Source organism: Tasmannia lanceolata, unplaced genomic scaffold (assembly GCF_043159265.1).
Source record: "Tasmannia lanceolata isolate RefF3 unplaced genomic scaffold, GAP_Taslan_0.1 ptg000005l, whole genome shotgun sequence".
Taxonomy (NCBI): domain Eukaryota; kingdom Viridiplantae; phylum Streptophyta; class Magnoliopsida; order Canellales; family Winteraceae; genus Tasmannia; species Tasmannia lanceolata.
This window is the reverse complement of record NW_027518682.1, coordinates 10,998,231-11,011,496: the sequence shown is the minus strand read 5'-3', so window position 1 is coordinate 11,011,496 and position 13,266 is coordinate 10,998,231. Positions and strand designations below refer to the sequence as shown.

Genomic DNA, 13,266 nt, shown 5'->3' with positions numbered 1-13,266 from the left:
CCATTGGCGAAAACAACTTTTAAAATCTTTCAAATGGTGAAAGAAAAGACCAAACTCCAAATCGCGGAGCCATTGGCGAAAACAGCTTTTAAAATCTTTCAAATGGTGAAAGAAATGACCAAACTCCAAATCGCGGAGCCATTGGCGAAAACAGCTTTTAAATCTTTCAAATGGTGAAAGAAATGACCAAACTCCAAATCGCGGAGCCATTGGCGAAAACAGCTTTTAAAATCTTTCAAATGGTGAAAGAAATGACCAAACTCCAAATCGCGGAGCCATTGGCGAAAACAACTTTTAAATCTTTCAAATGGTGAAAGAAAAGACCAATCTCCAAATCACGGAGCCATTGGCGAAAACATTTTGAAAATCTTTCAAATGGTGAAAGAAAAGACCAATCTCCAAATCACGGAGCCATTGGCGAAAATATTTTGAAAATTTTTCAAATGGTGAAAGAAAAGACCAATCTCCAAATCACGGAGCCATTGGCAAAAATTCGAAAATATATACAACATGATGAAAGAAAATACCAAACTCCAAAACACGGAGCCATTGGCAGAAATTTACAAAATGATAAAAGAAAATGCCAAACTCCAAATCACGGAGCCATTGGGAAAAATATATACAAAATGATAAAAGAAAATGCCAAACTCCAAATCACGGAGCCTGTGGCAAAAATATTTACAAAATGAAAGGAAAGTTCATTGAAATGATTGAAGAAATGACCAACTTTGATCGATTTCACAAGGTGAATAAATCATCCTTTGCCGAGAATGATTGAAAATGCATGATCTTTGCTGAAGATAAAACTCAAGAAACTTGAAGAAAATTTTCGGTATTGACCCTTTTAAACGAGTGAAAAGCATTTTGCTGGGGGTTTGAAGGTTGCAGGAGCAAATTCTAGACACCGCTAGGGATAAGATTTTCTGAAAACTTGACTTCAAAAGAAAACAATTTGATTGAAGAGACTGGCCCAAAGATTGTGCTCAAGCTTCTCTGGTTTTCATTTGCTGAGAATAGTTATCCCAGTTACCATTATGTTTGATATCTTTTATGACGTAAGTCATAAAAGATGCCTCTAGTATGATGTACTTCCATGACAAAAGTCTTAAGAAAGCAAAACCAAGATGAGTAGAAAAGATTTGAATTTATATGGGTTCTTTCTTTGGTATAGTGGGTAAAAGAATTTTCACAATGGCTGAATCTGAGAATTTTCTCATTTACCGCTCATAACTTGAGGCTTGATATCCTTGGCAGGTCTCTTTCCTTTCTTCGATTCCTAAGTCAAGATCTACTCTAGATTTTCTCCACATTTCAAAAGGTATACACCAATTCTTTCAGTGCCAGACACTTTGAACCTTGAAAGGAAACAGATAAGAATGAAGAACAAACTTCCAAGGACTCGATCAAAGAAGATTCAGATTATTCAAGGGACTTGACTGACTCTTGATTCACCCTTAGATAAAATGTGTTATTTTATTATGGTAAGACTAGCCACTCTTAGAGTACTCTCGAAAACCATGTCAAGAGACTCTAGTTTCGTCCATCAGGATTTCCGTCATGGTTATTACCCCTTTCGGATTGCTCAGTCTTAATGCCCCTAGTTTAGAAAGATGTCAAAGTAAGTCTCACTGACACTATTCGGATTCCAAGATCCTACCCTGTGTAGTGATTGTTTATCCATCTCTTCGAGTCTCGCCATTACAGGAAGTCACAATTAATGTCTTCTAGGCTTTCAGTCTTGCAGACTACTCGTCTCAGCTTTTGCTTGCACTATTTGAATTTCCGAGTTCTTCATAATTGCGGAACTCCTTCTGCATCTCATCAACTCACTCATTATGTGAAGTCTTTGCCCCTGATTGGATTCCTTTATCAGGTTTTTTAATCCCGTAAACCGCTACCCTTGCCTTTGCATAAACCAACACCTTTGGTTATTGACTTAGCAAGTACATGACTTTATCTAGGCCGCCCTCTCGGGTTTTCAACCTAGTGGGTCTTCAGACTCTCATTTTTCTCATTTCTTTCTGTTTTTATTTTCAATTGCCTTGAACCTTTGCTTGTTTCACGAGAAGGACTTTCTAGGTAGGCTTAGGTTCAAAAGGGTTGGATATTAAAAGTTCAAACGATTTGGACCGAATCTGGTCTAGCCAGACTACCTACGTACCTCAAAATTGGAGGATCAGGTCCGCGTAGTTCGCTTTGGGGTTTATCAAAGAATGGTTTAGCTTTTAGCTTCAAATTTTGTAAGGGAATAATTGACATTTATTCCAAAGGTTGACCGAACCTGAATAAATCAGGCTACCTACGTACCCCTGAAGAGATGGGGATCAGGTCATAACGTAGTTCAAACTCATAAAAAAAAATGCCCCTGGTTTATAATGTGGTTAGAAAGAAATGGTTTGATTTGACTTTTGGCCCAAAGGGTTCACAAATGGATTTTAAAACGTTAGGATTTTGGCTATAAAGGCTCAAACGTCCAAGGATGACCTCCTAGTGTTTTGGCGCATAAGCTCTTTTGCTTAAGGTTCAAAGACTTTGAATATTTTTATCGAGGAGTCTGGCGGTTTTCTGGCAAGACTTCAACCACGGTGCTCCATTCTCTTCTCGAGATCTTGAATTTATGCTCAAGATTCGTCAACTTTCATTTGTCTTCAAATAGTAAAGACGATTCTCATATGCGATCTATCTCATTGACTCCATCATCCGGGTCTTTGATATTCCAAAAGAATTGTCAAGGGACACATTCCCTTCTCTTTGTCTTTCTCTCATATTCTAAACATTAAAAATGTCCTTTCTTCTTGAAATATTCCACCTCAGAATCATAATGAAAATACACAGCCCAATTGTTCTTTTAGGGCTCAAATCTATGACTTCATTTTGAGAAAGTCCTCTCTCACTTCTTCATCAGCTCCATAGGATGTCTGATGTCCATCTCTCTTGAATTTTGCTCTTGGACCCGAAGTCTCAAACAAATGGAGTCTTGCTTTGCACCATACCCTGGCATTCACCCGGTTTATCCTTATAGGATCAAGCAAGACTACTATGAACCCCTTTAAATAGGTTTATCAATTCTTCGCTCTCCTCGGGAGATAAAGTTTTGCCAATCCATCTTTCCTGAGTTTCGGATTTCAATACCACTATCAATAGCTTCGATTTCCTCTTTAAGTGGCTATGCTAGACGCTCTTTCTCTAGTTTGATCATTTTTCAAATCTCAAGAGAAATTTCATCTACATTCTCATCCAAGAAGGGTGTCTTTGTTTATTTAAACATTAGATCTAAGAGTGAATCATAACAATACAGATAACACTGTAATCAAGTATTTATTGAATTGGAAACTTCAAATACATTGAAGACTTTAGACGCGCCTCAACGGGCTCCACATCAGACTCAATAGAAGACTGGACATTGACTCGATAAGAAGACTGGCAAACATTATATACTCCGAATTATTGATGACACGACTAGAATTACCAACTTTGACACAAGAGTTGGTATAAACTTTACAAAAGACAAACTTTGAAAACTGGACACTTCTTCATGAGCAAGAGAGTGGCACTGAAACTTCCTGGGCGATACACCTTCCTCCATGATAAATGTATCTACTGAGTTTGATCCTGAAGTAGGAATCTCAGAAAGGGTAACCCTACAAGGCCAGGGTTAAGTAAGACAATAAAATGATATGTTGGCAATATAGGGGAAGTAATAAACTGCCTTGATCAAATGTGTTTGAAAATGATTAATCATTTGAAAGGAAGGTCATTTGCTGAAATTAGACTTTCGAATTGGAAGCACACACTAGATGAATAATCATGGGATAAAGATTCTCAACAAATCGAGATAAGAGCGCAACCTTGAGCATATCAATTGGTATTTTGAGTCGGAATGTCAAAAGGAGACTGTCTATGAAGCTCAAAGGAAGATAGACAGTGATAATATGACCTACACCCATAGGGTCTCAAAGAATCCTCAATCCACTCATTTGGGTCTTCTTTAGATATGGCTGATTGATTCAAACCAGGAATCTCTACTAGAAAGTAAGTCCTGATCTTATAATCAAGAGATATACTGACAAAAATCTCAATGAATATAACAAAAGATAGGCCACGACCATGAGAGAGGCAAGCAAAAGCCACTGGTCGGGTCTAGATCCGAAAGAAAACAGACTGATATAATTGATTAGATTAGACAAGGAAACCTCACTAAAGAGTAGGCCCCAATCTGATAACCAATATATAGATATATACATATATATCCTAACCAGGGGCACCAGCCCTAAATATAATACCGCAGAGTCAAGACACTTGACTCAAGACAGACATGTGAGTACACTAGGACTGCGTTGTAGCCACATAAGGTGAGCTACAATAATCTATGGATAGGACATGGCTCCTAAATCTAGGCTCCAACATGTGTAAGTAACACATGTTCGCTCCTATATGAATAAAATACATATATAAGTACAAGTAAGTCCTAATTGGGTTTTTACTAGGTTAGCAAATATACTCATGTACATAATATATGTAAAAGGAAAGTAGAGCTCCGGACTCAATCAGGTACTATGCATATGATCCATACTTAGTATGTATAACACAAGTGCACCGAGTGCTATACATAGTATGCTTCATTGCTCATCGGCTGCTGTAAACACAAGTGCACCGAGTGTTTACGGGTGCAGCACGAGCGCATAGCTTGGAAATAGATACAACAGCACCAACAGGGTAATGACATCCCATGTGGCACGCATTGTTTCTATCCCGTGGAGCCAATTATAATAAAATCAATAAAAGAAAATAAAGAACAAAATGATGTATGTCTCTGTGCAGTGTGTGAATCCCTTGTTTTAAACACCTATTTGGTGCCCCTGGATTCTAAGCGATTGAATTCCCATTTATAATGATTTTAGCTCAAAATTCTTCAAAATTAATAACAAATGGCATTTTAACAGAGTTAGGCAATGTTCCAAGAAATCCCCAGCAGAGTCGCCAGCCTGTGGACCCCGATCCCGAGATCGGTGCAGTGAGGGACGTGCCCCCACGCGCTAACAGTCTCTATGGATCATCCACGTGAATGGAGAGCTCTACCAAGGAACTCTCGAAAGAAGTGCCCCTCACAGCATGAGTGGCGATACAAAAGGTGAGATACTTCTCGATTCGGGGACTAGCCCAGATTCGAGGCGTACCTTAAACAAAGAAGAGTCGCCATCCAAGGAAAAAGGCAAATGGGCCTTGGATCCCATACTATGCTCTGTTGCAACGGATAACCAGAGATATAAAATAAGGTTCGTGCCTGGTTACGAATTCGGAAGGTCTAAAGAGCACCTCATCCGCCCAAGTGCAAACACCTGGTCTCTTATGCCATTTACTTAATAATTTTGAAGAGTTTTGGACGAGAATCATATGAAATGGGAACACAAATCTCCGAGAAGACGTCTATCTAATCATGCATGTCTCGGAGGAATAATAAACACACATAAAAGAAATAAAAGTGTCACCTAAGAATAACTAGGTTATGAATGTCAAACCTAAATTGGTGTCTAAATTCTGATGAACAAACACAAGCATGACACACCAAAAAAGTATAAGGTCTGCGCAATGAAGTAAGAAAACACTGCAAAATATAGAAAATGACTCGATACCATACAACCCTAAAACTCTAATCTATACCTAGGCCCGAGTCTTTAGATGATCTGATGTTCATCCAAAGAAGCCTACGTATCCCCGCCTCCACGAGAATCAAGGCAACGTAGTTCTTCGCACCTATTCTAAGCTATGATGCCTAAGACATCTAGACCTCTATCCTAGACTCGATCTAAAAGACCGGACTAGTTCTTAAAGCTTCTTGTGTGATTATTTAAATTCCAATGGATTGTAGATTTTAGGACACCCTATATGCCCTAACTAAATGCAGGTTAGCCCTAAGTTAATGCAGGTGGTTCCTATAATCTATGTGTAGCTAGGCTGTATATTCTGAAGAAAACAGTAGGATCTATCGCATCTTAGACCTAGTCATCAATTGGCGATGTGGATCGCCAACTGACCGGACGGAGGCGTAAAACTCCTAGGTAGGACTCACTCCTAACTCTAACACAAACAAAATAAAACACACAACAAACAAACAAATGAACGAGGGAGCAACTCCCGACTCAAAAACTCTCTAACTAGGACAAGCTCCTAACTCTAGAGGAAGATCTTTTCGAAGAAAACAATATTTTGAAAGATTTTTGTAATTTTGAAAGATTTAAAATGCTTATTTTTAAAGGTTTGGCTGGACTTGGGATGTGGATCCCAAGCTGTACTACGTACCTCGTGGAAGAGGATCAAGCCAACGTAGTTCGAAACATATTCCGAGATAAAGACACTAAACAAGAAAACAAATGTGATTCACAAAAAAAGTAAACTAGCGTGCTCACAAACAGGTACACCAGCGTGGTCACAAACAAGTAAACTAGCATGATCACAAACGAGTGGAACGTCAATCAGATAAAAAAACATGTCAAAAGGAAAAGACACCCCTAAAACAAATGAGACAAATCATGTCTCCTATGGGGCTCCAAGTAACCTTATAATTGCTCTGGCAATGAGACAAAGGGTTCTAAAAAAGGATTAAAACATCTAGAAGGCTGGGTAAGCCTACTAAACAAAAAGAGGGGAGTGCTACTATGACCGAGCAGGTCCCTAAAAGGTGGGCTTGGGCTATCACCTTCATCGCCTCTCATAATGAATAAAGAACCAAAGATTTCAAGGTATCTAAAAAGTCTAAGACAATTTTCTAAATGAAGGGAAAATAATACTTGGACTTGGTAAGTCCCCTAAAATAATGGGCTTAGGCTAACGCCTTCATCACTCCTGCAAAGAGAAGGAAGCACGGTTTTTAACAGACCAAGTCGGTCCTTAACCTAAAGGAGGTGTTCTATTTGAGACTTGGATAGTCTTCTATGATTCTATCCCTAAAACAAAGAGACAAAATAGACACGCAAGCCACCACAAAGCCAATAAAATCAATGGTTCAGGTCTAAAACTTTGAAAAATACCATCCTGAATACTTCCATGATCATTCTTCCTCTGGAATATAGGTAGATTATAAGATCGATAAATTCTAGAAAGATCACAGGAATCACAGAGCTAGGATCAAATTCAACAAGTATAAACAATTATATAACTAATTTCAACAAGATTACTCTAAATAGAGAAATATTAATGACAAATGGGGATTAGAACTACAACAGTGATCAAAACTTTAGATTTGAATCGCAAATGATTGAATTCAAGCCTAAGATTTTTGGATCTTGAAGAACCTTTAATCAGAAAAAGTATAAAATTAACCTTATTTGAGCTAAAAAAATTACTGATTATCATAGAAACGGAATGCTCAAAAATCAACTTCACTTTAAAAAAAAGCTGAAATCTAATTTAAAATTTTCTTCCTCAAGAACTCAAAATTTGAAAAAATGACAAACATCAAAGTTGTTTATTAAAAATATAAGAATAACTTTTTAGTTTACCACTTCGGCTAATTTTCACTGGCAACAGTCCGAAATCACAATTTTCTCCTCTGCTGCCAGAAAATGGGCTTCCACTCATATCAAAAACAAAAATCAAATGTAACTCTTCACAGACTTAGAACTGGAAGTTTTACAAAACATAAAAATTATTTTTAAAAACATCCCCTAAAACTTTTATGATCGGATCCCCGGCCAATTCCCTCCGTATGTGGCCGAAAAACAAGAAACCACCCATTTGAACCCACTTTTTCAACAGAAATTTGAAATAAGTATAACTTATTCAATTCTTATCCAAATTTAACAAAATTTATATGCATTCCTATCTATGGAAAAAGATCTACAACTTTCTAGTTTGTATATCTGTATAATTCTGAGCTTAAACACCCCAAAAATATGAAAGTGCAGATTTCCAGCACTATATTCTGAAAACTGGAACTTGAAAATTTACCTTTTGATCTCTACTTCCCTTTGAGCTGTAGTGAACCCACTGCTACAGCCATTCGAGGAGGGTGTATCCCATCTCATACTAAAGATCAAGTGGTAAATTTGCCCACATCTCCCGTCTAAGATCTCATCTCTTTACTTCTTTCATGTGGTGGGCGCCTCCTGCTTGCTCTGTGATAAGAAATGCCGCTGCACCCCATGAACCAGTTGTTCCTTAGATGGATTGGGATTAATGCTCACTAGGTTAAAGTGTCTCCAATATCTCCACAGGGCTGCTGTCTCTAGCTTTGCCAAATTCACCCTCTGTGGGAGCTTATAGGCATTGGATTGGACTTCTCTGTAATTACTTCGGTTGATTGATTTTGCTGAGGAGATCCACGGCCTTGCATGCCTGACCCTTGACTTACTTGGTTTTTGGAACTCAATACTAGAAAAATCATTCTCTTTTTCACCCATGTCAGAGCTACTGCAGAAGGAATTATCACACTCATTGTCTTCATCATCATCTTCATTCCCTGTTGGAGCTTCTAGCACACTCAGAGCATTCCTCTGTAACTTCACTTCCACCCCATTCTTCAGAACCAGCCAATGCCATCCACCGAGGCCAACAGCCTTCTTGACAACGCCTTGCAGCCCAACCAGTACTGACTTTGCTCTGTTGTTACCCGTCACAATAACTTTTGTGTGCCTTGGAAGCACAGAAAGCTCTTCATCTCCACTTTCTTCCCGACAAGGAGACAGAACACGGGAAGAACAGAGCTCAGGTTCCAACATTTACTTAAATCTCTACTTCGGAATTTTGAAAAACAACCAATTTATAGAGAAAAAAAAAAAAAAGCGAATCAACAGCTCTGCATCCTCCAAACTTATTTTGCCTTCAATAGTGTATTGAATTTTCTTTGAGAGATAGACAGCATCTATTCGCATTCATCCGATCCGGTGACAAAGAGCTTAGATTCGATCAAAATCCACGAAATGCAATCGGTTTTACTATGCAGAGATCTCAAATAGAGGGTTTAGGGCATGAAAAATCGATCTGTGAGCTCTGATTCGACGGGAAATAGACGGATCGGACAGAAAATGAGGCGGCTAAGGTCTCTAAGAAGGAGAAAACTTACAAGAAAAGTTAGGGTTTTGATAAAAGTTAGGTTTTTTTTTTTTTTTGTGCTAATAATACCTCTCCCTCTCTCTCTGATCTGATTCCTTTCTCAGATCCATTTCACTCTCTCACCAGATCTCTCATTCTCATTTCCAGATCTATCTCTCGCTTTCTCTGATTCTCCCGATCTCTTTTTCTCTGTATTTTCCGCCAAAAATGTTAGATGGAAGCGGTGGTGGCTTTAATGGAGAAGATGGCCGAGGGTTGTCGGAGATGTGGCCGGAGTACCGCCAGTGGTGGGATGGTAGAAGCTCTCTCACAAACCCTCTCTTTTCTCTGAGATTTTCCAAAACGAGCTCTGAAATGAGAGCTTTTTTTTTTTAAAATGAAAAATGATCTCTCCCTTTTATGCCCTGTTCGACCGGAATTTATGAGAAAGAAAACCATATATTCGACCCCCTTTGTTTCTAGGACAACCATCACTAGTGTACATTGACTACTCCTTTAACCCATATGGGGGTGGCTCGGTTAGAAAATGGGAAATCAAAAAGGGGTAATGATAAACTTGACCCTGTTTTTGCTATGGACAGCCACCTCATTCCCTGTTTCACCCCTCTCCTTCCCGATGATGGAAGAAATCGATTGTCGATGAGGGTTTGGTGGGTATTAATAGAAGATGAAAATGGGCTTTCGAGTTGCTGTTGAGATGGGAGGTTGAGAATGCAACGTGGGGTTGGGTCCACTAGTGGAGTAAAAGGGGAACGTGGAAAATGGGGTTGGATCTGAGTACCTTGGTGGATTGAATGGAGTTTCGCACAAAACACAGCGAACATGGGTCTAGTCAAAATGGGGTGTCTACACTTGGGTTTCGTCTTCTAGAGTTTCCTTTCGTTTTTAGAGTCTTCGCAGGTTAAAGGATTCCTTTCTCTATAGAGTCAGTCGTAGAGAGTTTAGGGGTCTGTCCTACCGTCCTAGGGTTTGGGAGCCTGTCCTACCCTTGTAGAGTTTAGGATTCTGTCCTATCCCTTCATAAAGTTTGGGATTCCGCCTTTCCATCTTCCAGAGTCCGTTTTCAGCATAGGAGTCAGTCCTTCAGTCTTTCAGGAGTCTGTCCTATCATTATAGGGGTTAGGATTCTGTCCATCCTCTCATCAAGTCGCGTAAATTTTATCCGCTCTTGCAAGGTATAGGATGCTGTCCAACCCTTGCAAAGTCGTGATTCTGTCCAATTCCCCCGCAAAGCATATGATGCTGTCCAACCTTTGCGGGACATCAGGAGTCTATCCTACCCTTATGGTGATAGGATTTTGTCCTCTTGTGTCAAAAATTCAAAAAACACTTCAAAAGCAACTAAAAATAAAAAATCTCAAAAATCTCGAGTCATTAGGAGTAGTCAGGTCCGAACTACGGATGGCTTGATCCCTAGCTGAGGGGTACGTAGGCAGCTCAGGCGTGCTGCTGGCATCCTGAGTGCAGTCACCATTATTTTTTCCACTCTTTTTACACCATCTTTGTAAATATTTCTCACAACTTTCACAATTTCCACAACTTCAAAACCTTCCAAAACTACAAAATTTCTTCAAAATGACCTTGCAAATCGGCTTCAAAAGATCTTCCCATAGAGTTAGGAGTCAGTCCTAGACTTTTGGGGTGTCTTAGAGTTAGGAGTCTGTCCTGATTTGTTGCTTTGTCATGTCCGGTCGTGTGAGTGTCCCTAGAGTTAGGAGGCCTCAGGTCGTGGTCGGTTAGACACTTAGTCGAGCCGATGGCTAGACTAGAACGCGCTTAGATAGCCCACGGTTTTCCTTAGGACACACAGCCTAGTCACACCTAGGGTGTAGGGTTCACTGGCATTAGTTAGGGCATACAGGGAGTCCTAAAAATCACCATTCACTTGAACTTAAGTAATGTCGCAAGAAGCTTTAAAAACTAGTCGGGTCTAGTTAATCGAGTCTAGGATAGGGGTTCTAGAGGGTTAGGCATTGTAGTTTAGCATAGGCCGCCGAACTACGTTGGCTCTGATTCTTCCCGAGGCCGGGATACGTAGTGCAGCTAAGATGGATGGCCATCTTGGTGCGAGTCAATTATCACCTTAGAGTTTAGGGTGTGTCGTGTCGAGTCATTGGTTGTGCTGTATGTTTTGCTGTATTTTCTTACTTTCATGTACAGATCCTATACCTTTAGATGTAGCATGCGTGTGTGTGCCCACCAGAACTTAGACACCAATTAGGCATGGCACTCATAATCTAGCTATTCTTAGGTGACATCTTTCATTTCTTTTTTGTGCTTCTTATTCATCTCTGAGACATGCATGATTAGATAGACGTTATCTCGGAGATCTTCGTTCCCAAAATTCTTCAAAATTAATAATAAATGGCATAAGAGACCAGGTGCTCGCACTTGGGCGAATTGGGGGCGCCTAACCCCTTCCCCATTCGTCATCAGGCACGGACCTTTTATATATCTCTGGTTATCTGTTGCGACAGAGCACAGCATGGGATCCAGGGCCTACTTCCTTGGATGGCGACTCTTTCTTTGTTTAAGGTGCGTCTCGAATCCGGGCTAGTCCCCGAATCGAGAGGTATCTCACTTCACATCGCCGCTCATGCTGTGAGGGGCACTCTTTCGAGAGTTCCTTGGCGGAGCTCTCCTTCACGTGGATGATCCCGAGACTCGCGTGTGGGCACGTCCCCCCGCCCCTCTCGGATCGGGGTCCACACCCTCGAGGCCCCACATATTCTGATCAATGAAATCACATGTATGTCTCTGATACTTCTCAACTGAGTGATTTGCTTGACTGTGTCTTTTTAATTTTGATAACCTGGGACTGAGGCTGTTGATAGTCGAATTGTGACGAACTGGTCTTTTAACAAGTACCCAAGTTCAGGAACAACAAGTACCCAAGTTTTGTGAACTGGGTTTCCAGTAAGTACCCAAGTTTTGTGAACTGGGTTTCCAGTAAGTACCCAAGTTTTGTGAACTGGGTTTCCAGTTAGTACCCAAGTTTAAGAACTGGGTTTCCAGTGAGTACCCAAGTTTTGTGAACTGGGTTTCCAGTGAGTACCCAAGTTTTGTGAACTGGGTTTCCAGTAAGTACCCAAGTTTAAAAACTGGGTTTCCAGTGAGTACCCAAGTTTAAGAACTGGGTTTCCAGTGAGTACCCAAGTTTTGTGAACTGGGTTTCCAGTGAGTACCCAAGTTTTGTGAACTAGGTTTCCAGTGAGTACCCAAGTTTAAGAACTGGATTTCCAGTGAGTACCCAAGTTTTGTGAACTGGGTTTCCAGAGAGTAAGAGTGAAACAAAGTCTGCAAAAAAGATTATTTATTTATAACAACAAATTGACAAATTTACAAAGTCACCTTTTTACGCTGTACATTTTGTCTATTGATAATATCTCCTGAGATTTTTGGAGTTCCAGGCGTGAGGTAATAAGTGCTCTTCCAGTGTCTCCAGTTTATAGCTTCATGGCCGGATAACTTCTTTCACTCGATATGGCCCTTCCCAAGTCGGGGAGAGTTTCCCGACTTTCGTCGGTTGGGAGACGGCTGCCTTTCTCAGGACTAAATCTCCTGTCCTGAATTCTCTGGGGCGAATCTTGGAGTTGTGATAATTTGATACCCTCTGCTTATAAGCGGCGACCCGGATTCGAGATTCTTCCCGGATTTCTTCTAGTAAGTCGAGATCGGCACGGAGCCCGTCGCCGTTAAGCTGCTCGTTGAAGCTGGTGATTCGGGGAGACGGAGCGCCTATATCGACCGGTATCACAGCCTCAGTACCAAAGGAAAGGTTGAATGGCGATTCACCAGTCGTCGTGCGAGGAGTAGTGCGGTAAGCCCACAGAACGTGGTAGAGCTCATCTGCCCAACGGCCAGCTTTTTCGTCCAGCCTCTTCTTTATCCCCTGAAGCAGGATTCTATTAGTTACTTCCGTTTGCCCATTGGTCTGGGGGTGAGCAACCGAAGTGAATCTCTGTTCAATTTTTAGGTCCGAGCAGAACTTTCGAAAGTTCCGGCAGTCGAACTGTTTGCCATTGTCTGTGATCAAGATACGGGGAATCCCAAATCTACAGACTACTGCCTTCCAGAAGAAGTTCTGCACATTCTGCTCAGTGATCTGGGCCAGAGGTTCTGCCTCCACCCACTTAGTGAAATAGTCGATCGCTACTACCACGAACATGCGCTTTCCAGAGGCCGGTGGGAAAGGGCCTAGGATGTCCATCCCCC

The 13,266-nt window shown here is 40.7% G+C and overlaps 1 protein-coding gene across 1 annotated transcript; it reads right to left on the bottom strand.

The window, feature by feature from the left end:
- Positions 1-7,795: 7,795 nt before the first annotated feature.
- LOC143877470 (uncharacterized) lies at positions 7,796-9,429 on the bottom strand. Its single transcript, XM_077379516.1, has one exon. The coding sequence runs from the start codon at positions 8,715-8,717 to the stop codon at positions 8,088-8,090; it is 630 nt and encodes a 209-aa protein (XP_077235631.1). The 5' UTR covers positions 8,718-9,429; the 3' UTR covers positions 7,796-8,087.
- Positions 9,430-13,266: the final 3,837 nt, after the last annotated feature.

Coding starts and splice junctions, on each gene's coding strand:
- LOC143877470 (XM_077379516.1), bottom strand. CDS start 8,717: ATGTTGGAACCTGAGCTCTGTTCTTCCCGTGTTCTGTCTCCTTGTCGG.